We start from the raw sequence: 25125 nt of genomic DNA, 5'->3' as shown, positions 1-25125 counted from the left end.
TTTAAATTTATTAACTACTCAGTAAATTATAAACTTTATTAGAAACTTAAATTAAAGTTTTCAAATTTATTATAAATCTAAAATAATTAAGTCTTTATTATATTAAACAAATAATATTTTTTTATTTATAAATTTTACAAACCTATATATTTATCTATTGATTTAATCTTTTCTGTATTTCTGGTTTCGCTCAATCCTACTATATCTCTTTCACATATAATCACATATAACTTAAATAGATATATTTTTTAACATTTTAACATTCTTAATACTGTCAGACGCGGGAGGGACGGGACATGATACGAGACTAACAGAATTTGCTTGTAGATTCCGCCAGAAATTGGTCTGATATTGCATATGTTCATGACTGTTAAGTTTTTTTTTTAACATATTCATGAATTACTCCCTTCTTTTTCTTTCTTTCCTTTGAATTTGATAAATGAAAATGGGAGTATACAGAAGAGGAAGAGAATAGTTACTCCCTTTTATTTCTTTGTTACAGATATTACATATTTTTTGTTGTAATTTTATCGATAGAAATATAATGTATTTTTTTTTATTATCAAATATTATGTATTATAATAATATTTTAGGTTTTATATTAAACAAGTTTCTAATAGATCAATATGAAAAAATAAAAAAACTCTTTAAGTTATTTTTCATCAAACACTTTTTGTACATATTTTTTCTTGTCATGATTTATACATATCTAATATGGTATCAGATGAAAAAAAATATTATCTTCCACATTTACTCATTTCTTGTTGATTTCTTGTCATGGCGAATCCTACTTCATCTTCTGGTTCATCGCCTTCCACATGTTCTCGTGATTTTTTAAAAGTTTTTGTCAACTTTCTCCATGTTCCCGTGACTTTCTTCGTGTTCTCGTCGACTTTCTACATATTCTCAACGACTTTCTCAAGGTTCTCGAATTTTTCAAAGTTCTCGAATTTCTCAAGGTTCTCAAAATTCTCAAAGTTCTCGAATTTCTCAAGATTATTAAATTTCTCAAGATTCTCTTTTGATGCTTGGAAGTTGTGTGTGTAGGTGGAGAAGGGGAGAGTGGGGCTTTTGGTGTTCACATGAATTGATGGTGTTTTCTCTCAATTCCGTAGAGGAAGAGAAAAAGTAATGAATGAATTCTCCCCGGTGGTTCTCTGTGGATGGGTTTTTTTTGAAAAAAAAAATGGAGAAGATGAAGTCCCCTTTCTTATTTTTAGATATGTGATGGTGATAAAGGAGAAAAAGGAGATGGTGAAAAAGTGAAGGTTACGTGTTGAACAGCTTTGTAAAAAATTGATGGATTGATTTTGGTTGTAGCGTGTAATGACTAAGGGAATAGGCCGTGATGATTGGGAAGGGGCGTGGGTTCCCTTTTTAGGGTTGCAGGTGCATGAATAAAATAAAAGTAGTGGTTTGCTTGTGGCCCGGATGTGATTTAATTTCTTTTTTCAATGAAAACCTCTTTCTTCCTTTTTTTTCAATTCGGTGCAGGTGAGTAATGAATTGGTGAACCATTAGAAGGAAGAGTGACACGAGTCACTTCTTGAATGGAGGAGAATGGGGGGTACGAATAGAAAAAGCATATGAGTGAAATATTGGACTATTAAACCATTAAAGAGGAAAATAGAGATTCGTCTCTTTGTCTTTTATTTTTTATTGTATTTTTATGTTTTCTTTTTTCTTTGTTTTTCTTTTACTTTTTGTTCTTTTTTCAAATATGTTTTTTTTTCTTTTTCTTAAAAAAAATGAAAAATAAAATAAAATAAAATAAGATAAAAAGATGAAATAAAACAAAGTAAAATAAGAAAAAAAGAAAAAGAAATATATATATATATATATAATAATAATCCGGACGAAATTGGGTGTTGACACATTTCCTCTCACTCGTGCCTCACTGTGCATTTGCTCTCCATTATTCATCTTCTTCTCTGTTCTGCTCTGCACATTTACAGTTGCTTTCTTCTCTGTTTGCGAACCACGAAACCCTCTCTGTTTTGCTCTACTAGCCCCCACGCCACAAACCACCACCTCCATGTCACGAACCGTCGTTGTCGCTGTCGTCGCACCATGAGCCTCCATTGTCACCGCACCACGAACCACCTCGACGACATTCTAAAAGACCACGAAGGACCTCGACGGAAATCCTTGTCTCGCGTGGAAGTTGTCGCACCTTAACATCACCGTCGCCGCACCTCCGTTGAAGCTGCTTGAGCTACTGTCGTCGTTGCTTGACGTCCTACATCCATTTTGAAGTTGCTTGAGCTATTACCACCACTGCTTTGTTTATTCCGATTTTCGCCGCTCCTACCTCCATTGGAAGATTACCATCACTTGCATTGATAAAGGTCAGTTCCTCCAAACTTCATTCATTACATTGAAATTGTTGGTTGCCGTTTTTGGGGTTTTGAATTTTGGTGAATGCGTTAAATTGGTTCTTGTAATTTTAATGCATATAAAATTGGTCGGTTCGTCCAAACAATTTACTTTGAAATTCAAAGCATAAGAGTGAATTTTTTGCTTGTGCCTGGTTTTATGAACTTGATCTTTTATCAAGTTCATTATTTATCTGTTTGCAAAAGCAATTAAGAGCACTGGTTGAGTAACTAAATATAATAAAAGTATATCGTAATTATAGTCACTAATGAGAGCACCTATTTACAGAAGCAGTTAAGTCTTTATCACATCAATAATATTTATTTAAATCAACTTCTCATGTCGATGAATGCAATTCAAATCAGTGATGTCTATGAGAATAACGTTGAAGAGTTTTTAAAATTTGCTGAACAACACGGGACTGCATTGATTGGAAAATATTATTCTCCTTTATTATTATTATTATTATCAAATATTATGTATTATGATAATATCTTAGATTTTACTTTTTCCTTTATATCATGGGATATGGTACTCTATATATTAAACAAATTTCTAATAGATCAATATAAAATATGAAAAATCAGAAAATTCTCTAAGTTACTTCTCATCAAACACCTCTTATATATATATTTTTCCTTCTCATAACTTATTCGTATCTAATATTCTTTCCTTTAAATTTGATAAATGGAAATGGCAGCAGTATAGAGAGAAAAGGAGAATAACTCCTACTTTATGGACTGCATGAAAATATTATTTTTTTACCAAATAATATTATTTAATGTTGAGTCTACAACTAGTCTCATGCTTATATAACAAGCAAGCTATAAAAAAAGATATTTCATAAATTTTTTTAAAAAATTAAATAAATTTACAAAAAATATAAAGTAAAATATAAAATAAATTTTAATAAAATAAAATAAAATTTAATAAAATATAAATAAAAATTGCATTTTAATTAAATTTAACTTAGTAAAACATAATTTTTTTAAAAAATATTTCTAGATATGGATAATATGATAATCGCACCTGATCCATTTATAAACGGGTATTAAAATACCCGTTATTCATGAAAAATAATTATCTGCTACGAATTCCTACAAACACGATTATTTTTGCCATATATATATATATATATATATATATATATATATAAAAGTTTATATACTATTGTATATAAAAGTAAACATCAAACTCCATTAAAAATAATATGTTTATTATATTAAACAAATAATATGATTTATAACTTTTCCAAACATAATTTTGTAAGTATATTTATGTACACATATAACTTAAATAGACACAATTTTTAACATTTTTGGAAGATATTTTATGTGCTAATGTTATTTTTAAAAAAATAAACATAATAAATAAATAATTTTTACGGATTTCTAAAATAAATAATAATAATAATTTTTCACATCAATAATTATGTTCAAATATATAGCATCCCATTTAGTAGTATAAAACTAATAAAATAAGACAATTTTATAATAACATTCAAAGAAAGATTAACAGAATAAAAAAATATTAATATAGTGCTTTTAAGAGTTCAGACTAACACTATAAAAATATATCATTTATACAACAACATTAAACTTACAAATATATCCCATATACCGAACATATACAGACTTTTTATCCTTCATATGTGTCTCTAAATCTACATCTTCATCTACTCCCACAAAAATTATGATCATCGTAAGAGAAGAAAACAACACAAGACCACATACTGCAAGGGTAAGCTACTATATAAAAGAGTTATTCTAAGACCATTATAACATATCAATTATAAGCCATACATAGACAAAATACAATAATTCACATAATTACAAATATATGGTATACAATAAACAAATATAATAATATTAAATTGTAAATGCAAGAGAGTGACTCTCTCAAATATGATTTTTACCATAACTATTTTAAAATTGTAGTTTTTCATGAGTTAAATATATTTTTATTCTCTTAATTTTAATTTAAAATTAGAATTAATGTCTCTTTAAATTTTTGAATCAACTTAATTTTCATTTTTAGGAATACATAAATTTAGTTTTTTTTACCAAATTTTGTTAAATTTATTTGATGTTTTAATTTTTCAACGAATATTGAATGTAAAACGATGTAAATAACTCAAATATTGTCATGAAATGCCTTTAAAACTTCAAATAAATTTAATAAAATTTAATTAAAATCATTAAATTCACAAATTTAAAAAATTTGGACACTACATTTGGCCAAAGTTATATTTAAACTTTTTTTTTAATAATGTACATCTTTGTTAATCTTATTACTTCTCTCTATTATCAGTGTGGCTCACTTTAACTAAGATAAGTATGAGTCTTACTTAGAGTGATAATGTTAATATTATAAAGTATTACTTTATTCATTTAGAAAAACTTAAATAAGAAAAAAAAAAATATATATATATATATATAAAAGATTGAGGAGATTATGTCCCCAAAAATTAATAAACGAGTCATATTTGAGTATTTTTCCAAATTTAACAATTAAAAATTAATTTAATATTTGTTTCCTTAATACAAACAGTTTTTTAGTTGAACAACTGAAACTGCGCAGCATGACTTGGTACATCGAAAAACTACTCCCATTGCTTTCGGAGAGTTATGAGAACAATAATAATCTCTCAATCAAATCACATCACAGTTCTTCCTCACACACCAAGGTTTTGGAACAGTTTCCTTTGTTCAGGTAAGAAAGAAATTGAGGCACTGTTTCTTCCAACACTTTTCTCATTTTATATGCAATAGTTTTTTATGTTCACAGTTATAAGAGGTTCTGTTATTCATAATTTTTGTTGATACACAGCTATCATGGATCCCTTTAAAGGACAAGGAGGCATTCAGATGCTGCTATCTGCTGAACAAGAAGCACAACACATTGTTTCCAATGCAAGAAATTGTAAGACCTCAAACTCTTTCATACAATGTTGTTATCAACGTTTTGAAAAAAGAAAAAAGAAAAATGTTTCTTGTCAGCATTTAATATGAATAAATGGATGAACGTTGTGTTCCATTGTTCAGTGAGGACCCAAAGGTTGAAGCAGGCAAAGGATGAGGCTGAGAAAGAGGCTGCACAATACAGATCTCACATGGAAGATGAGTATCAAAATTCAATTTCAGAGGTAAAAACTGAAGTTTAAGGTATTATAGGTCAAAATTGAAAGATACGATGTTTTGATTCGATTAACGATGTTTTGGTGTTGGGTGAGTTTGCTTAGACCACAGGGACTTCTGGATCTAATGTAAAAAGGCTTGAGGAGGAGACAGAGGACAAGATTAAACATTTAAAGAAAACAAGTTCAGAGGTCTCATCAGAAGTGGTTGAAATGCTGCTCAAGTGTGTTACAAATATCAAAATATAATGACCAAAGGTTAGATTTCACAGAGATCAGATAGGGGATTCTTATTTATCATCTCTTTCATTTGATATGGTTTGTTTTTTATGGTTCAGTAATTGCTGAAGATGCAAACACAAAGGGTTATCATCAATAAAATGAAAAGACAAAGCTATGAAGATTCATGTTAAGGTTGTTTTTTTTTTGTCTAGGCTACAAAACTTCTGCTACAAAAGTGATCAGAAGCAATTTTTTCTCTCTCATTTGATATAATTAAATGCTTTAGTGATATCATTATATTGTTAAGAATGTATATGGGAATATGAAACTCTTTTATCATTTCTGTGAAATAACTGTAATCATCTGGGTCAGTGGTATTACATTTGTTGTAGTACAAGTCCATTCATTTTTCTTTCTGAGAGTCGAGAAATTTCATGAGAAAGAGATAACCAACAAAAAGAAATCAAACATTGGCTCAATTCTAACACACATATATATTAGATTAAAGAATATTTTCGGTAATCTTGCATGCTTTGAAATTAATAAATAAAAATTGTTTTTAATTTCCTACAAATTGACCCCTTTAAATATTGTGAGCATAGCTTCATCAAAGAAGCTTGTGATATTACCTTTTCAAAATATAATATGAGAAAGGAAGTTTATGATATAGTACATAATATGATACCATTATGCATTAGAAAAACTACAATGGCAAATGTACTTTTAATAAGCAACTCTCTCTATTCTATATATATATATATATATATATATATATATATATATATATATATATATATATATATATATGTACTTTTTTAGCTTAGAGAGACAACTGTAAAAACAGTAGTTAAAAATGTTACACAATAATAATTGCATTAATTTTATTTATTAAAAATAATTTAAGAAATATATTTCAGACTATAATAGAATATGTTTTTACTAATAACTTAAATAATAGTTTGTTGGACTAACTTATAAGTTAATTTTACTAATATATTAAAGTGATTGATTTTAAAAATTGAGTTGCTTATTTAGTTTTTTTTATTGCCTATATAGTGTTGTGATATTTTTTTATTAACCTTAATTTTTTTCTCTTTTTTATCATAGTGTTTAGTTACACAATATTATATGAAAATTACTTATAAAATAATAGTTAATGTTAAGTAATAAAAAAATTAAAATTAAATTAAATTAATATTTATTAGAATGATTTGTCCAAAACAAATTAGACAGATACAACTTTTAAAAATAAATTTAAATACTTTTCTAAAAGCACTCAATTACAATTACATAATATGTTTTTATATTGAAAATATAACTTTTATTATATAGCAAAACTTACCTCTATAAATCACTTTTCATTTTTTTCAACTTATCAAATAATCTTAATCGGATAAAGTAGTTTATTACTTCTGCTATTTTTCCCAAACACATTCATAATCTAATTTTAATCATTCTATGTAAACATTTTAGGAAATGATGATCATCCCACTTTTGATAAGAAACATTTTCCACAAACTAACTCTGTTCCTGTGTTTTATATATGAAAAATATATGCTTTTAAGAAAATAAAAACCAAATACAATATTTTCATGAGTCAAAATAGAAAATTCATTTCTAAAAAAACAAAAGTAAACATTGGTCTCACTAAGGTGCAAGTGAAAGACCTACTCTAAAACTTCTTATTTAACAACTCTATAGACTAACATAATATGTTGCAAATGAAGGAGGAAATGATATCATAAATGTATTTCACTGAGATTCTATATATTTCAAGGTGGTAACTGAAGCGAATTGAAACTCTAACAAGTCTCTCTAAAATAGCTCTAAAAGTTTAATTATACAGAATGCTTAAGAATAATACAAAAAAAAAAAAAAAAAAAACATCAAGGCAGTGAAATTTATGTCAGTGTGCCTATCTGTTGCAGCCTTGATATGAAAAGATTGATACAAGGGAAGAAATACATCTGAAAACAAGAACTGTTTTTGTTTCTAAGCAGTTCCAAAGATGATGAAAAATGAGAACCAGTTAATGTATAACTTGCTTCACATCACATGCATCACGCTCACCTTGAAGTGTTCTTATGACACTGTGCAGTCCAAAATGATTTGAGAAAGAGGACTGTAAACAACAAATGAACTGATCTACACTGTATGCTCTATCTGGTGATGCTCAAGATTCCGAAGAACAATTCGGGCAAAGATTTTTGCTTCAAGTGGTGCGGTTGCTGCTGCAGCCGCACCACGCAGAACTCGGGGTGCTCCCAAGTTCTGCATCAGGTTAGCGTGGTGCATGGCATGTCGTCCACCAGGAATTGTAAACTGTAATTGAAAGATCAACACATAACAACGTCAGAGTTCAAACTGGAATTGGATAAAAAAAAAAAGCCTATGCTGCTACTTTGCTGTAGTTACCTGGAGAAGTGCAAATGCTGCACAAGCCTTGAGTATAGATGATGAATTTCGTAGCATAGCTATGAATCTTCCAATTTCAGCACCACTGAGAAACAAGAAAAGAAAAATTGGTCAAATTACCTATATATGCTCATACTAAATATATATAGCTGAAAAGAAAAGTGTTAAAAAATTAAAATTACATGCACTATTGCAACATCAAATTTTGATGCCAAAACAAAGAATACAGGAGAAGCAAGCAACTGACAATGACTTTCTATCATCAGAAAACAAGACCATACATGTGGTAGTAAGGTACAACAATACTGAAAAGAGCAACTTTTACAAGGTATAAGGAGGAAAGGAAACCTGCATCTTAGATGTCCTGCTTCTGGAATACGTGCACCTTCAGTAACCTGTGTTAATGCAGCAGGGGCAGATGATGCAGCAGCAGCTGCAAATGCTTGTGGATCAGAGAACATAAGAACAAAAGCTTCAATGTGTTTCAAAGCCATCCTTCTGGCTCCATCCAAGCTCACACTCTTAGAAGTACTTTCAGATGGAGTGCCTACGAGAGCATATTCATCCATTCTGCAAAACATGTCATGATGCTCAAATGTTACGCATAAAATGATCTCTCATACCAAGTTTCATTGGTTAAGCAATTATTTTACAGTAAAGTCATTTTCATTTTTTTCATATATTCACACTATAAATACAGAACAGATCAAATTATAACAGAAACAAAATAAACCAAAGATCCACCATGTCTTCAAATAATACGAATGAACAAACTTCAATATGGGACATTAACCAAATATAAAAAACAAGCATTCTAAGAAACAAAAAGAAAGAGTAACAGGGACATAGCCGATTTTAATCAAATTAATTACCTCCCGTCAAACATGTAAGCCAATGCCAATGCAGCCATGAAGCGTGCCATTTTTGATACCGATGAAGAACAGAGATCAACAAGTGCAGATACTCCACCTTCCTCTACTATTCGTAGAGCATTACTAGCATTGAAAGCAAGATTCCATAGTGCCCCTGCAGCAGTTTCATGAACATCCTGAAAGTGGAAGGTGATTTTGAATTTAATCAGAATTTTACATATATAAATATAGATAAAGATGTAAAAAAAATAGAGACAAAAAGGCATGTAAATACTTGTGGGCAAAGTATGAAGGAGCCAAAATTCACATAGTATACAAGACAAAGTATCTCCCACAAGAGGCTAAGATACAAATAATGAAAGCTTGAAAACAAGAAGACCAGATATTCCTTTAGTAAAATGTTCAATTCAACACATGATAGGCCTGTGAATTATACGCACTTCATGCCCTAACAACTCTTGCTTGAGAGGGAATGTGATATTCATGTGTCTTCACTTGATAGCTTAAGCCCATTGGGATTGTTAGCTCACGGCAACAATAACTAAAGTAAAAAAATTATCATATCATAACCTAGAAAAGTCACTATTAAAAAACAAAGCATCCTAGTAGCTAGCAACAAATATTAGTTGTTCTGTTTAACCACCTACTTAACCTACATAACATATGCAGTATGAATTTATACGAAAAACTAAACCCAAAAGAGAAAAAGGCTTACGGAACCCGACCAATATAATTGCAAACAGCTACTGTAAAGCAACTTAATTAAAAGACTAAAATAATAACACCACCAACTAGGAACGAGTTGATCCACCAAAATGGGATACTTTTTTGGAATTGCTATTTACTCGTCTAGCATTGATTTATAAACATAGGCGTAAACATCAAACATAAAGGGAATAAATTACCTCTGCTTCAGACCGTGCAAGTGCAATCAGAGGTGCAACACCTCCTTCTCGTCCAATGGCAACACTACGCAAACAAAAACCAACATTAATGAATACAGGCATAATCTGATACAGAAAGATAATGAAATTTTATAATGACAACTTTTTTAACCAAGCTCAAAACCATATATTAGTCAAAGAAAAGAAACAGAAAGTTAAAAATCTTGCATTACAAGGATTAAAAACATAGAAAGGGCACATTGAACTAAAATCATTTATTTTATTAGTGAAAAACCAGAACAGGTCCTCTAATTCGTTGTTTGCTTTTAACAAAGTAGGTTGGAAACTATCTAGGATGCAGCTAAGAGGGTACATTTACACCACAGAGTCTGATGTGATGAATACACATGCAAATTACATATCCAACACTACATGAAGTTGGAGCATATATAATGAACTAATTTTAAAACCTCAGGGGATTTGATAAAGACCTTGGTTTTGCAACACATCTCACAAATTGTGGCTTAAATCGCATGATTAATTAAGTTTCTCGTTTCCTTATTTTAATTTAGTTTCTTGCAATTTGATCATAATATTCAGTTTCCTATAAGATAGCTTGATCATAATCCATAAACTTCATGGATGGATTTAGATTTTGTGCATATAAGTAATTGTACAAATCACTAAATATACAACAAGAGAAATCATCCCTTCCGTCATTCGCGTCATTCATGAATTGAGGTTTTTCGTTTCACTACACAAGACTCTCGAAACTCATCTTTCTTCTCTTTCTTTTTCTATTCTATTCTCTCCAATCAATATCTCATCGTTAACTTTGTCTAGTGCCACAAATCTATTGTTCCTAAGTGTGACAATTGTCAAAATCAAAGATTGTCAAAATCTGAGATCCTACCTAAGATCAAGAAATGAAAATTTTTAAATCTTGAGACTGTAGGATCCTCTACTAAAAATAGTCCAATTTAAAATTTAGAAAAGAAAAAAAACAACTTAAGTAACCAATACATAAAACGAGCTCACTAAAATACAATTGTTTAGATATTTACCTAGTATTTATTGTATTATTAATATCTTAATATTTAACAATGATTATAAAGGAAAAATAAGAAGAAAAAAAAAAGGGGACCCAAAATCAGAAGACTTTATTTCAAAGGCCAAGTATAAGAAAGATCAGCACAAAACTAATTGTAATTAGAGAGGGTTAATAACCAACAAAAATAAAAGGAAAGAAAGAGAAGAAAGACACAACTAATGGCAATGGGGACGAAAAATCGGAAAAAAAAAAGTTATTAAAAAGAAAAATATGATTTTTAAGTAGACAAAAGTTTGTACCCCGACACTATCTCTCATATATGACGAATTCCAAACAAGTCTTAAGAATCAAGATTCAGGGAGATAAAACACAAACAGAACTCTTAGAAGTACCTATTAGCTTCCGAGACTGACAATCCCCACAGAGCTCCAGCAGCCCTCTCTTGAAGTCCAGGGGAGGCATTAGCACAAGCTTGGGCAAGAGCAACCTATAGAAACCATAATGTCAAAACATAAACACACTAAACTTTTCAGTCAACCAATTCCATTCTATCTCCCAGTCTCTCTCACCCTATATATTCCTCTGCCTCCCCCTCTCTAAATTTAACAGTGGTTTTAAAGTGCAGGTTTCTCCCTTATTTTCTGTCACCGATTTGCATTTTCTTCGGGAATGTTTCTTATCATCCCTTGTATCTTTCTATTTCTATTTAATGCTACAACTTTTTCTATTTAAAAGTAATAGCTTAACCTGGTAAGAACTTACCAAGGCCTGAACTCCACCAGATGCGGCAATGGCTTCTCGATTTCTATCATCAAATGACAAATTCCAAAGTGCACCAGCAGCCTCTTGCCTGTATAAATATCAGGGTCAAAGCAAAGTTACTGCAATAATATTTTTCAAGGTACAAGATCACAGGCTAAAGAGAAAAGACATCAATTGTAAATCAATTATCCCACAAGCTTAAACTGTTGTATAAATGGTTTATGAAACCAATTTCTACAAGCAATGGCCATTTTCTTTTATCATATTGCAGTTCAGATCATTGTTTGTGAAGTCCGTAGTTACAGCTTCTAAGATTAGTATTGGTTGGCAGATCTTCAGCCAATATTTTGGGGTGCCAAAATTTTGATTGAAATACTCTTTTGGTCCATTTTTTCGTCCAAAAATGTCATATTGGTTCTCTAGTTTTTTTAGTCTCAAATTGACCTCGATCTTTTAAAAATTGATGCAATTTAATCCTTTTTATTAAATTTCTTGAAGCGAAGCAAGAATTTTTCATCAAAATTGACACTGGTATTATGTCAATTACATTAACAAAAAAAATCATTATTCACAACTACAATTTTTATGGAAAAACATTGATCCAATCCAAGAAATTTAACAAAAAAAGACCAAATTGCTTCATTCTTTCAAAATTCGGAACCAAACTGGAACTAAAAAAAATTAGAGGACTAACTTGATATTTTTGAATTAAAATAAAAACCAAAAAAGTAATCCCAAATTTTTTCTATAAAGTAGTAAAAACATTGTATTTATTTTTGTATGGTAATAAAAAATAATAAAATTATAATTATTGTTATCGTTATAATTATAATTATAAAATTAAATAAAAGTAATTTTTATAATTTTATTATAATTAATTTTCATTTGTAGTGATTAAATTTTAAAAAATAATTAAATAAAAAGATGGTTAAATTAAATAAATGATCACTTAAAAAATAATATTAAGAAAACAATTATTTTTATTTAAAAAATATTTAAAAGGTCAAATTGAAAAATAAATATGGACAATAAAAAAACTTTTTTATGTATTGATATATAATTTTTTTTAGAATATTAAATATATAAAATATATTAAAAATATTAAATTTTTAAAAAATATATTTAAAATTATATAATAAATAATATAAATATAAAAAATTTGGGGGGCCATGGCCCCCCTATGTCACAACGTAGTGAGTTTATTTGTAGTAAACTTTAGCAGTTGCGTTGATATAAATAATTTATTAAAATACACGTGTTAAGTCAGTGTTTTGTTTCACAATTATTCAGAGTCTTATCTCATACAAATATATTCACTTGGGTTCCCTCCATCTATATTTCCCCTCTTCCACCTAATCCCTATTTTCTTTTATCAAAAACATACCTAAAAGCAATACACAGGTACAATATTACACACATGCAAAGAGCAGTTAAACATTACCTGACACCCTCGTGGGGAGAACGAGTAAGTTGAACAAGAGCCTCAAGAGCACCTGCTTCTTGTCCAACGGCAGCATTGTTACTGTTACTATCTCCATGAGCAGCTAAGTTAGCCAATGCACGAGCAGCCTGATATTTAACAGTAGTTATTTTAATAACCCCACACCAGTGCACTTGCATCCCTCCATGGAAAGTAAAAGATTTGAAAAAACATATAACACATTCTGAAGAATCACTATATAAGTTAAACAATGTTCATGCATCTGTATTTAATGTAAACATGAAGAATTCATACGAAATTATATAAAGCATTTGCAACCATGAGGCACTAGTAAACAACCATTGACAAAAATAAGACATTGTAGACTACAACACCATCAAAACCAGAAATGACATCGAACTATTCTTTTTCTCTCGATATATACAAATAAATTACATACCTCTGTGAGGTATAACTTTTAGCAGAAAACTACATATGGAAATAGATCCATGATTCTTGTTCCACTTATAAGGGTACTTATCCAGAATAGGAAAGATGCACCATTGTTCTCAATCATGGTTATCAAACTCGAGTTTTAACTCATAAAAATGTACAAGTTCACAAATCCACAACCCGTTTCATGTTAACTCATTTGTAGGTTTGTTTTTTAGAGTGGGCTCGGTGGGATCATAAACTCAGGTGAACACAGCCAAACCCCCAACTTAGAGAGTTCAACTGCCGTTTTTTAACTGTAAATGATTCTCCTTTGTGTCATTTTGGCATGCAAAAATGGAAGAAAAGGGAAGACCCACGATTAGGGTTCTCCACAATTCATCAATGTGTTGTTTCTCTTTGCTGTTGGTGACAGAGCTACTCTTCTCGTCATGCTGCCCATCTCGCTGCTGATGACAATGCCCATCTTGACTCACACTGCATCCCTTCTCTATTCGCTATTTGTTCTTTGCACAGAAGGTTCAAGCAAGTGGCAGCTATCTTCTCCCTACAGTCTTGTGGTTTGCAAATTTCTTGAAGCTCCATTCTCTCTATACAATTTGCAGATATTTCTCTTCGTTTAGCTATTAAATATTATCATATAAGGAACCTGTTTTGTATGAACTTATATTCTATTTAGTGTTGTTTGAACTTATTTAATAGCAATTAACTACTTGACTGTTACTTTATCGTTGAGGTTAAATATTTTGCATTATGGAAGTAAAAAGTTCAAAGTTATTACAGTTATTTTAATAATTTTTTATATGAAGTAAATTGGTAAGAGTTCACGATTCAAGTCTATGGATCAAACTTACAAACCTTTCACTAGTTTGCATAAACTCTAGATTTTTGGCAATCTTGTTATTAATGGAAGATGGCAGAAGGCAAAAGTTCTGCCATACAAACATACCATTGTAGCCTATGGCGCTGCCATTGTGAGCCTCCCTTCACAAATTGCCTATGGCAGTAGGTAAAAAATCTGCCATGACTGCCATGGCACCAAAAGTTAACACTGAGAAAAGATAGAGAATATAAGTCCAGAAATTCAAGGAACCTAGAATCAGACTGAAATTCTAGATTCAAGTAAACAACCTTGTAGTGTGATGGCACCATCAATGTCAAAAGGATTTAGCCATTGCTAAGCCTTCCAACTTCCAAACTAAGGACTTGTAGGTAAAAAAATCAAATAATACCACCGACAACACAATTTCATAGCCCCACCCCCACACCTTTTCAGGAGCAAAAAGTAAATAACAATTATTGTTGGAAAGCCGCCTTAATCATGGTCACTCCTAGCCCGCCTTAATTTCAGGTTCAAGGATGGTGTTTAGCCTTGCATCAACTAGATATATGAATTAAATAGAGTTTATAAAGTTTGGATAATCTTCCCCTTACAAACTAATTTTATGGAATTAAATTAAGCCCAAATTCTAAGAATTCCCAATCATGTACACAATCATAAAAGCATTTTTTAAATATCTACGATGGGTTCCAATATTGAATTGGCAGGTATTATCAATGAAATAAAAACAGCTTCAAAGATTTTAGTAATTGAATTGGATGGTACCCAAATACTAAAAGGCGGTGCTACCTGCTCTTGCACACCCTCAAATTTGCACTTACGTGCAAGCATCACCAGAGCATGTACACCTCCTGCCAGCGCAACCTCTGTACTACACTTGTCATCAGCTGCCAAATTAGCCAATGCACCAGCCGCCCGTTCCTGAAAAATTAAGACTATCTAATCAACCAACTGCAATACATATTATAAAACAGCAACATTACTGGATATAAGAAGTAATATAGTAAAAGTAACTTAAGAAGCTCATAACATAAAACCAGAGAACTTACTAAAACTCCATCTCCACTAGAGGACCACTTGAATATAAGATCCACTAAAGCTTGTATTCCACCAGCTTCAGCAATAGCACCCTATGATGGAAGGCTTTTAAGTTTATAATTTAAACTTTAAGCATTAAATATCAACAAATGAAAACTAAATAACATACAATATCCAAATTCCAACCTTGTGCTCCTCTCCAACAGAGAGATTCCATAATCCTCCAGCAGCCTCTTCAGCCACCAGCTTGTTCATAGACCTGGCCAAACCAGCAAGAATCTGAATCCCACCTTCTTCTGCAACAGCTTTGGCCACATTGGCATTGACAGACAAATTTGCAATGGCCTGCAGAAATTTTGAAAATTTAGAGAAATAAATCCACATTGATCATGTTAGATTGTTCTTAGCTCAGATTTATAGTGAAAAATGCATCTTAAACACACAAAATATCAAGACCACCTCAACAAAATGTAAACATTAATTTTTCTCACAATAGATCAGGTAAAAAATGACTACAAATTATCAGATAGACCGTATTTAAAAAAAGGGGTAGAAAGAGTACCTTAGCCGCCTCGGATTGAAGCCCTTCCCTCCAAGATTTTGCCAGGCCAAGTAGGAGGCGTATGCCTCCATCTCGCATAACTGCTTCAGCCCTTCCACAATCTATGCTAGCATTTTCGTCATCAATTACAACAAAAGTGGCAAGTCCTGTGGCTGCCCTCTCTTGAACATCCTCCTGAGAACTCTGCATTAGACTAAGTAAAAGTGCTCCACCTTGTTCAACCCAGAAATTATCAAGACCCTGCTGAGGACTCTCAGCAGAACGCAAAAGTGTGTGAGATAGCATCCACTCAAGCCAGGGTATAATTTCATTAAGATCCTTATCATTATTCTTTGAGGTCCTCCAGTCCAAAAACACATTTTTTCCTCTCTTTGTATTATCAAAAAATAAAGAAGCCAGTCCTTTAAAAATATCAGTACGAAGGGAAACTAATAACTTGTTTTTATATTTACTAGCAGAAAAGCTAGTGTCTTCTTCAAGGATAGGACAATTCAGAGCAATCAAAACCCTCAAATTCTGTGTTAAGGAAAGCAGTCTGAAAACAGCAGATGGTCCAATATCAGTTCTTGAAACATCTAACCCAATCAAGTAAGGAAGTTTATGCCAAAGATGGGAAACCACACCCCACTTCATACTTGAAGTCCCCGCCACAGAAAGGAAACGAACTGATAACACATTTCCCAGTGCAACCTCGTCAACATTCAGACAGTCAATGAACCCAATGTCAGTCAACTTTGGACAATACTTAGCCAAAGCATTAATAGCATCAGCATTTACATCCCTGATACCCGAGAGTCTAAGCTTATTCAAGTTAGGACAGCAATGAGCTATTGCTTTTATAGCATCACTACTTATTCTCTCACAAAAATCTGGTCCAAGCTGAAGGCTCTCAAGTGACTCATGCCGAGCTACAATCACTGAAAGAGTTGCATCACTAATCTTCCTGCAATAGTCACCGCTCAATTCACGCAAGTTCTTAGCTCGAAGATGAATTATTGCATTAGCAGATTCCTCTCCCCGAAACCTGAGCTTCTGTAGATGCACACACCTAGGAGCAAGTGATGAAGCCATGTCAGCATCAAACCTGTGCGAACGAAGATCCAGAGAAGTCCACAGACACGGGGAGCTACCAAGAGACCTCCATGTCTTACAAGTTGACGACAAGCTAGCTCGATCTCGGTAACTCAGACAAGACAACAGCTGAATTACTGTGTCATCAGGCAAGCAGTTCCAATCAACAACTCCTTGGGGTTCCAAATGCAAAACCTCCTCCTGAACTTCAGGGGAACTAGATTGCACCACATTCCCTTTACTTTTCCTTGCCACCTTCCTCCTCACTCTACGATTCATTTCTCAACAAAATCACACAAAAAACTTCAAACTTCAAACCCCAAATCCCCAAACCACTGCAAGAATTCACCAATACAACATCTTCAGGCACACAAATCCAAAAACCATTGAAAAAGATAACACCAACCTCCAAGACACAATCACCCCTCCACCCCCAAAAAACCCTAGTCTTCAACCAAAGTTAACACATCAAAAACAAGATAACAAACAGACCTGAAACTCCACAACACAACACAACCCACCCCAGATGCCTAAAAACGGATAAAACCCAAAATTCAAATACAGGTAAGAGCACAAAAAATAGAATAATAAAATGTTATTATTTTCTCAAACCTGTGGACTCAGGGTATTTGGTCTTTGTTGAATACAGAAATCAGATGCATTCAATAGAATTTTCAATGAAACCCATCAAAGAAAAGGGAGTAAAGAATTAAGTTTGTTGAATGGGGTGCGGAGAGAAAGATAGATAATTCAAAGGGAAATTCAAAGGATGAGAAAGGTTGTCTTACATGAGAGGTCGAAGGAAGAAAATGATAAAGAAAAAGAGACGGTTGATTAGGTTAAATAAGAGGAAAATGTGAGAGAATACAATAGAATTCCAGCATTGGGGAAAAGGGAGGAGGGACGAAGGATGGGAGGGGAAGGAAGGAGAACAACAATGCTGTGAAACTACAACTCACAAAATCACCATCTTTTATATCCCTTCTTTCATAAATAATTTCATCCATTTGCATCATAAATAAAATAATATCATATTATTTCTTATTCTTAGACATCATTATTGATCTTCTCAAATTATAATGTAATGATTTAAAATATGTATTAGGATACTTAAAACTGTTTCTATATCTTAATTTCTCTTACATGTTTTATTCTTGTACTTTCTTGCAATTGTATAATATGTTAACTTATGTTAATATTATGACAGCCATGTCTATTAATTTCACTAAACTTTATTATTCTCCATGTAGTTATGGTGGATTAGATTCTTAAGTAGTTCATTGTGGCAATGAACTTTAACTGTTACATTAATCTCAACACTATAGTTAGTTCAGTGTACTTCAAATGTCACATCAGTTGCACACCACCTCCATGACAACATAGCCAAACATAATTTCTAAAAGTATTACATTATGAAAATCAATGTCTTCAAAGTATGAGACTTTTTTTAAAAAAAAATATAATTTTCTTAATTCAAATTTAAAGATGAGCCTATACATATTAAATAGATTTGATATGATATTTGAAAAAAAAAAATTATAAATGCCATCCACTTCAAATTACAACAAGATTGGCTTTGGCACTCTAGGGTTGTTGCTTTAAAATACTAGACAGAATCAAACTTATACTTAACTGAACATTACATTAATAAAATGTAATTATTTAAAAGCATGTAAATTCTATGGTTGTTTTAATTTAGTGTTAGAAGTTAAATTAATTATTAATAATTAATTTAGCTCATATAAACTCAATTTCAATTGAATATTGAAAAAGAAAAAATTAATTGTCACCTTCCATATTAGACAGACAAACAGGACAGATATAGTAATATAAATTATAATTGTTGTTTTAGTGATAACTTGTTTTCGTTTAGTATTACTCAAACCTAGTTGTTATAACCAAATTCATGCCCTTATAGTTTAATTTTTGACATTTTTTCTACAAAAGGTATTGTTGAATCTTCTGTATTTTAATCGTTTGAGTAGTTCAAAATTTATCTAAGATTATATTATATATGTCTTATATGTATTAAAAAATGTTAAACAATTATATTAGTCTTAATTATATGAAATAGGATACCACTTGTAAATATATTAATTGTTCATTTTTTTTGTAAGCTTTTTATTTTACTGTGAAGTATATTTAAGAGAGTGATTAGTTTGGTTGAGTTGAGTTTAGATTAGATTTCAACTCAATTCATTTAATTATATCTAGTAGCCCTACTCTTAATTGGTTGGATTAAACCAGAGTTTGAGCAGTTAAAAAAAATGTGTTACCTCTTTCTCATGTTAACAACAAAAATGTAAAAGTTAACAAAATAATAAAAAAATGTAAAACAATGATCATAATATAAACCATAAATGTTTTGCAATTTAATGAATGGTGGATCCCACGGAAGAATGTCAATCTTATTTTCCGAATGTTGATGAGTCTTATTATTCCAGTAACACTATTGAATAAAATTTAAATAAGTGAAAACGTAATAAGTTCCTATTCATGTGATGATTGAAACAAACTAAATAATCTTTTAACCCTTATATGAATGTCCAATATGTATATGTATATAAATAAATTATGATAGTTATACCGAATTTTAACCGTTAATATTATTTAATAAGAATATTTTAAAATTAATATTTTTTTAAACTGAATTTTAATATTTTCAAATTAATGAACAAATAGTTAAACATAACTTGTGCACGCTATAAATCTAACACCATAAAACGCTTTCAATATAATATTCTTTTCAAAGTTATCACACTCTATTAAGAGTACTGACAATATATTCTTCTGAATATATATTTTAAAGAAAAAACAATTGAAATCATATTGAAAGTTTTCCAAAATATTATAATTTTGTTTCATATAATCTTTCCGATGTTCAAATGATAAAGTGAACATTTCCCTTTTGTTTGGATGAAAGATTTAAATAATTTTAGGAAATTGAAATATTTTGAATTACTTGTAATTAAATTCTCTCATTTTTTAAATAATTAGTTTGAATGAAGTAATTAAAATATCTTAGATTTCAATTTTGTTGTTTGGATAAGACAATTTAATTTCTATTTTAACTCAATTCTACCTTTGAGTCTAACTTAACTTAACTCGACCTTCAATTCGGTACAACTCGTCTTGACTTTTGGTTCAAGTCAATTCGAGCCGACTCGACCACAGCTAGTCTGACATGGGCCAATTTGAATCAATTCGGCATCGACACAATTTGAATCAATTCGACCTTAGCTTATTTGAACAAATTCGGCCCAAGTTGACTTGACTCAACCTTCAACTAGGGTAGATTGGTTTAAACCTTATGTCTTGGCCAACTCAACTCAACCTTCAGTCAGAGACGACTCAGCTCAGAGCCACCTCGTCTGGACCTTCGGCCCATAACGCCTTGGCTTGAACTTCGACCCGGGTCAACTCGACTTGACCTTCGGCTCAGGCTAACTTAGCTTAACTAACAACACGAGTTGAGTAGGCTCAACTTTCGGCCTAGACCGACGGTCTAGAGCCACAACGTCTCGACCTTTGGCCAAGGCCAATTTAGCTCAACCTTATGCTTGGGCCCAACTCTGTCGATTTACGGCCCCAGTTGACTCAGCTCAACCTAGGGCTCAACACGACTCATCTCGACCTAGGACACGAGCCTACTCGACTCGACCTTCAAGTCAAACCAACTAGGCTTGACCTTGAACTCAGGTCGACTAGTTTCGACCTTTGGCCTAGGCTCACTAGGCTCGACTTACTGTCTGAGCCAACTTAGTTTGACTTGCGGTCAAGGCCGACCCAACTCAAATTTGGCTTGAGCCATCTCTTCTCCACCTTCGGCTAGGTCAACTCGAGCCGGCTCATCTCGTCTTTTAATCCAGGCCGACTTGTCTCGTCCATTGGGCCGAACCGACTCGTCTCGACCTTTTGTCTGACCCGACTTGACCTTTTGGACCAATTCACTTTTTTTGTTTTAACCATTGAGGAATTCCATAACCTAGGGAATTCCAATTTCCTTCTTTTTTTAGTGAATTTTAAATTCTACTATTTTAGTTATTTGAAATACCTTTTTAAAAAAATTCTCCAATTTCAATTTACTTTTAATTTTCTCATCCAAGCATTTCATTTTTTGAAAGAATTAAAAATTTTCAAATAAATGAATTACTCTCTTAAATTGTTTATGATATTTTTTCAACTTGTTGGATTCAAAAGTCTCCGTACTTAAATGCTTATTTGATGTTTGAGCCATAAAAAAAATGGTCAATTGATTACGGATAGGATATTCAAGCAAGAGAGATATCCTATAAATTTTTTCTCCTCTAGAACTGATGTAATTTAAGCGATGTGAGACAGTCAAAGTGAGTTGAGTTCACTCAATTGCTCTGCACCCAATGGTGGTAATATTATTTTGGGATGTTCATGGTTGTTTTGATAAAGAAACAAAGACAGACATTTAGGAAGTGGAAAATATACTTCTTCGTTTTTAAGTATTAGGACAGATTTTGAATATTTAAATTTCATGACATTTTCACCCTGCAAACTGAGTTAACTTCACTTTGAAAAAACCGTTGAAAAATTCTTCATCCTGTGCTTTCCATATACTCAAGGACTTTGTAATTAATCATGAAAGAGGACTTAATAAGCAGTATTTGGACACCAGGATGAAAAAGGCTATATCGTACATAGTCACATGTTTGTTTTCCATAGCATTATGAAGGAGTTTTTCCTTCATATAAAAATTTGAAGTTTCATCTCAGACTCCAATGCTTCCATACCCTTTATAGTAAAGGATGATTTATGAGAAAGTAAGAGAGATAAAAAGAATGGGAATGTAGTAGACACAAACACTCAAATCAATCAAGCATCAGTTCTACCACAGGAGCAAGTAAACACATGCTACCATGATGGATGAACATGCCCAAAAAGAGAGAGTATGAATATAAAAGCATCAGATCTGTAATTTGCATAACTAGTTTGTTTCTTAATACAGTAATCTGTTAGTCCCAATTGATAAATAAATTTGCTACTAATTACTCATCTCAAGTCTCTATCACTAGACAACTGGAAGCAAGATCCTTCTGGCTGTTTGACTTTGACCTACATGAAACTATCATCTTTAACAGTGTTGCTTTATTGGAACACACTTTTACCACACACCATTATTTGATATCTATTAATTTTTTCTTTCAGACTTATTTGTAGTTTCTTAGCTTGTAAGTAAAATAATCAATTCTATCAACCAATGTTTTCATGCTGTTAAAAAATTACATGGGACACTGGATTCAGCTACTCATGTAATCTCACACAAGGTTGAAAAACAATTTTTGGTTTGACACGACATCAATCATCAAAGTTCTGAATGTTTATAAGGTACTACAGTAACCCTCTTCATTTCACTTCAAATCATTGCAGTTCTAAAAATGATTTTAATTCTTATGCTGGTAGTAAAGAAAAGTCCTAGTAGTCACTAAAATTGAATTGCAACATGCTAGACTCTAATTGCCGTGCTTTTTATCGGCTAGATAAACAGATATCAGATAGGTATTGTTTTTTGGTCACAGACTGGACCACAACTAGCATAACAAACCGTATTTGTTCTTAACACAAAGATCACCACCACCTCAGAATCTCAAACAATTGTAGTAAAGCACCTAAGTAGCTGCTAAACATACATATACACTAGAAAAAAAGACTAGGAAACAGATTCCCCAAATCCATTCCTTTGATTCTCTCTAAATCCATGCCTCCAATAGCAGTTACAAAAACGAAATGTCGTCCCAATGCTTAACCCCACATAGGCATTGAAACCATACATAATTTCATGCAAAGAGACACTGTAGACAAAATTTATCAAAGGCCACTGAAAAAATTATTGCACAACAAGCCATTCATTTTCTATGAACTTTTGTACTGAGTTACATGCTAGTAAATGGGACAAGATATAACATTTTCCTCCATTTCTTGGAGAAAGTACACAACATTTTATATACATTGTTCAAAGTACATAACATTTCTTTTATTTACTGGAAGACACCGCACATGAGAAATAGAAAAAAGGCTTTGCCAAACTAAAAGATAATAAAAACAAAAGCGAGCAAGAGTCAAACACGCTACTTTTCTCTTACACCAACTTATAGTAACAATTATTTTCCGAGAGGAGAACCTTGAAGCTTTTCCCACATGGACACGCAAATCCAAGGCTTAGGCACTGTTCACCCCACTCAACACTAACTGCTTCTTCAGAATCTCCTCCTCCCAAATCATCCTGCAAAAACACATGGATTGAACATAAAACATTAAAATTAATCTAAGAAGCAGTCAAGCCATATATCCAAAAAATAATAACAAGTGACAACTTTATAATTACATATTTTGGAGTCTAACTTCTGTTCTCTTTCAATATAAATATTTGTGTGGTGTCAACCCTGAAAATATCATTTCAAGTGTGATTTTTAAAACAGTTACCATTCATAGTAATATGTAATGGATTATTACAAACATGTAATTACTTTTTCTTCCCGTCTTATTTCCAACCTATTTTTCTTTGTATCCCTTTCTGTACTTCTCTGACATATCTCATTTCATTTATCACTTTTCTTCCCTACACTTTCCTTTCTTTTCTATCGTGTTATTTCCTAAACCCTATTCCCCCCACGATGGAGTGGATGTGCAATTTTTCTTCACTGATAGGATTACAATGTAAGATACTTTACAACATGTACATTCTAATTAACTTTTATATTACGTATCTTAGTAGAATTACATAACCAAACAAATTAAAGGTAACACAAGGTAAATCTATTACAGTTAGAATTGAAGGATGATTGGTATTCTTGATCCATACATACACATACCTGAGGCAGGACTTTGTCTTCTTCAGCTATACACTCTTCTTCCCTTCCATTTTCTTCCTCATCATCCTTCATAACCTCATGCCACCATTGCCACATCTCTTTCAATCGCTCCTTGATCCTTCTCAGTTTCTGCAATTACACGCACAAAACAAACAAACAAAAAGCAAATCCATTATTCCAAACCCTAAAGATCAAAACTTTTTATTCCCTTTCAATTTCCCAACCCTCCATACCACTGACTCAGGAGCGGCGGTTTCCTCGTAGTTCAGACTCGGAGAAGGTGTGGAGAGATCCGAGACGCTCCTTCTGAGGCCCGGCGGCAGGGGCGGTAGCCCGGAGCCTCTCTCCGCAGGAGTGGGAGGCGCCGGAGCCGGAGGGCGGTAAGGGTCGGAAACGCAGCGGCGGAGGACGGGGAAGGAGCCTCTCTCCGCAGGAGTGGGAGGCGCCGGAGCCGGAGGTCGGTAAGGGTCGGAAACGCAGCGGCGGAGGACGGGTAAGGAGCGGCGCTTGTTGACGAGGGAGTGGAGGTTGAGCGGAATGGGGACGGCGGAGAAGCCGTAATGGGAGAGGTCCTCCTGGTCACAGGATAGCTTCTTGGCGGAGGGCTCTCCGGAGAAAGAACACGACGGGGGCGATCGGCGCTTCATGGGGTTGTTGACGGCGGAGCAGGGAGGTTGACGGTGGCAGCAGCCGTTGTTGTGATGCATCATGGACAAGAAGTCGGTGGGCTCAACCACTGTCGTGGAATCAGCGTGATCGTGCATCGCTTGTGTTGGCGTTGGTTGTGGAGAAACTGCGGTGACGGGTTCGTTCTGAGCATGAACGTTTATTTCACCCATTTTCTTGAACTCTTTCTTTCTGATTTGGCCCTTTCTTTCTCTGGTTTTGCTATGAGAAAATGGGACTCGCCACGAAGAAGAAGGAGAAGGCCTCTCGGTTTTATATATGAGTGAAGAGTATTTTGAATTTTAACGGCTATTGGCGGGTTCTGTTTAAGCTTTTAGGGTAAACACAATTTATTAATATTACACCTTTTCTAAACACAGATAATTAGTATAAATATAATTTTTTTAATAAGTCAGATTAACGATTAAATAATTCTTTTTTATTACTGAAAATTGTGAAGAGTATTTCTAGAAAACATGATTACAGAATAATCATTAATTCTAAATCTTAACAA

The 25125-nt window shown here is 32.5% G+C and overlaps 3 protein-coding genes across 5 annotated transcripts; 1 reads left to right on the top strand and 2 right to left on the bottom strand.

Moving 5' to 3' along the window:
• The first annotated feature begins 5008 nt into the window (after window positions 1–5008).
• On the top strand, window positions 5009–6090 carry LOC114183035 (V-type proton ATPase subunit G 1-like). Its single transcript, XM_028069869.1, has 5 exons — window positions 5009–5088; window positions 5206–5298; window positions 5421–5521; window positions 5618–5770; window positions 5851–6090. Exons 2-4 carry the CDS (start codon window positions 5211–5213, stop codon window positions 5759–5761), a joined length of 333 nt encoding a protein of 110 aa, XP_027925670.1. The 5' UTR covers window positions 5009–5088; window positions 5206–5210; the 3' UTR covers window positions 5762–5770; window positions 5851–6090.
• Window positions 6091–7468: 1378 nt separating this feature from the next.
• On the bottom strand, window positions 7469–18056 carry LOC114184892 (protein ARABIDILLO 1-like). 3 transcript variants are annotated; one of them, XM_028072276.1, is made up of 13 exons: window positions 17716–18056; window positions 16033–17633; window positions 15657–15815; window positions 15482–15562; window positions 15222–15353; window positions 13160–13287; window positions 11719–11806; window positions 11349–11443; window positions 9927–9990; window positions 9022–9197; window positions 8498–8719; window positions 8150–8234; window positions 7469–8056 (listed from the first exon to the last, which is right to left on the bottom strand). In XM_028072276.1, exons 2-13 carry the CDS (start codon window positions 17380–17382, stop codon window positions 7880–7882), a joined length of 2757 nt encoding a protein of 918 aa, XP_027928077.1. In that variant the 5' UTR covers window positions 17383–17633; window positions 17716–18056; the 3' UTR covers window positions 7469–7879. The 3 variants fall into 3 exon arrangements, with proteins under 3 accessions (XP_027928077.1, XP_027928078.1, XP_027928079.1); XM_028072277.1 differs by having other exon boundaries at window positions 16033–17438; XM_028072278.1 differs by having other exon boundaries at window positions 16033–17438; window positions 17892–18056.
• A 4904-nt stretch (window positions 18057–22960) lies between these two features.
• On the bottom strand, window positions 22961–24867 carry LOC114185958. Its single transcript, XM_028073948.1, has 3 exons — window positions 24179–24867; window positions 23946–24074; window positions 22961–23356 (listed from the first exon to the last, which is right to left on the bottom strand). Exons 1-3 carry the CDS (start codon window positions 24782–24784, stop codon window positions 23213–23215), a joined length of 879 nt encoding a protein of 292 aa, XP_027929749.1. The 5' UTR covers window positions 24785–24867; the 3' UTR covers window positions 22961–23212.
• Between the last annotated feature and the right edge of the window lie 258 nt (window positions 24868–25125).

This window comes from Vigna unguiculata, chromosome 5 (genome assembly GCF_004118075.2).
Source record: "Vigna unguiculata cultivar IT97K-499-35 chromosome 5, ASM411807v1, whole genome shotgun sequence".
Lineage (NCBI taxonomy): Eukaryota > Viridiplantae > Streptophyta > Magnoliopsida > Fabales > Fabaceae > Vigna > Vigna unguiculata.
Note: the sequence above shows the minus strand (reverse complement) of the source record. Positions and strands in the feature narration are given on the sequence as shown.

What these genes read in the sequence shown, in the direction of transcription:
- LOC114183035 (XM_028069869.1), top strand. Translation starts at nt 5,211, where the DNA reads ATGGATCCCTTTAAAGGACAAGGAGGCATTCAGATGCTGCTATCTGCT. An exon ending in TGTTTCCAATGCAAGAAATT is followed by an intron (nt 5,299 to 5,420) that starts GTAAGACCTCAA and finishes TCCATTGTTCAG; the next exon opens with TGAGGACCCAAAGGTTGAAG. An exon ending in ATCAAAATTCAATTTCAGAG is followed by an intron (nt 5,522 to 5,617) that starts GTAAAAACTGAA and finishes GAGTTTGCTTAG; the next exon opens with ACCACAGGGACTTCTGGATC.
- LOC114185958 (XM_028073948.1), bottom strand. Translation starts at nt 24,784, where the DNA reads ATGGGTGAAATAAACGTTCATGCTCAGAACGAACCCGTCACCGCAGTT. An exon ending in CCGCCGCTCCTGAGTCAGTG is followed by an intron (nt 24,075 to 24,178) that starts GTATGGAGGGTT and finishes GTGTAATTGCAG; the next exon opens with AAACTGAGAAGGATCAAGGA. An exon ending in AAGACAAAGTCCTGCCTCAG is followed by an intron (nt 23,357 to 23,945) that starts GTATGTGTATGT and finishes GTGTTTTTGCAG; the next exon opens with GATGATTTGGGAGGAGGAGA.
- LOC114184892 (XM_028072276.1), bottom strand. Translation starts at nt 17,382, where the DNA reads ATGAATCGTAGAGTGAGGAGGAAGGTGGCAAGGAAAAGTAAAGGGAAT. An exon ending in GCTTACATGTTTGACGGGAG is followed by an intron (nt 8,720 to 9,021) that starts GTAATTAATTTG and finishes CATGTTTTGCAG; the next exon opens with AATGGATGAATATGCTCTCG. An exon ending in CAGCATTTGCACTTCTCCAG is followed by an intron (nt 8,057 to 8,149) that starts GTAACTACAGCA and finishes TTTCAATTACAG; the next exon opens with TTTACAATTCCTGGTGGACG.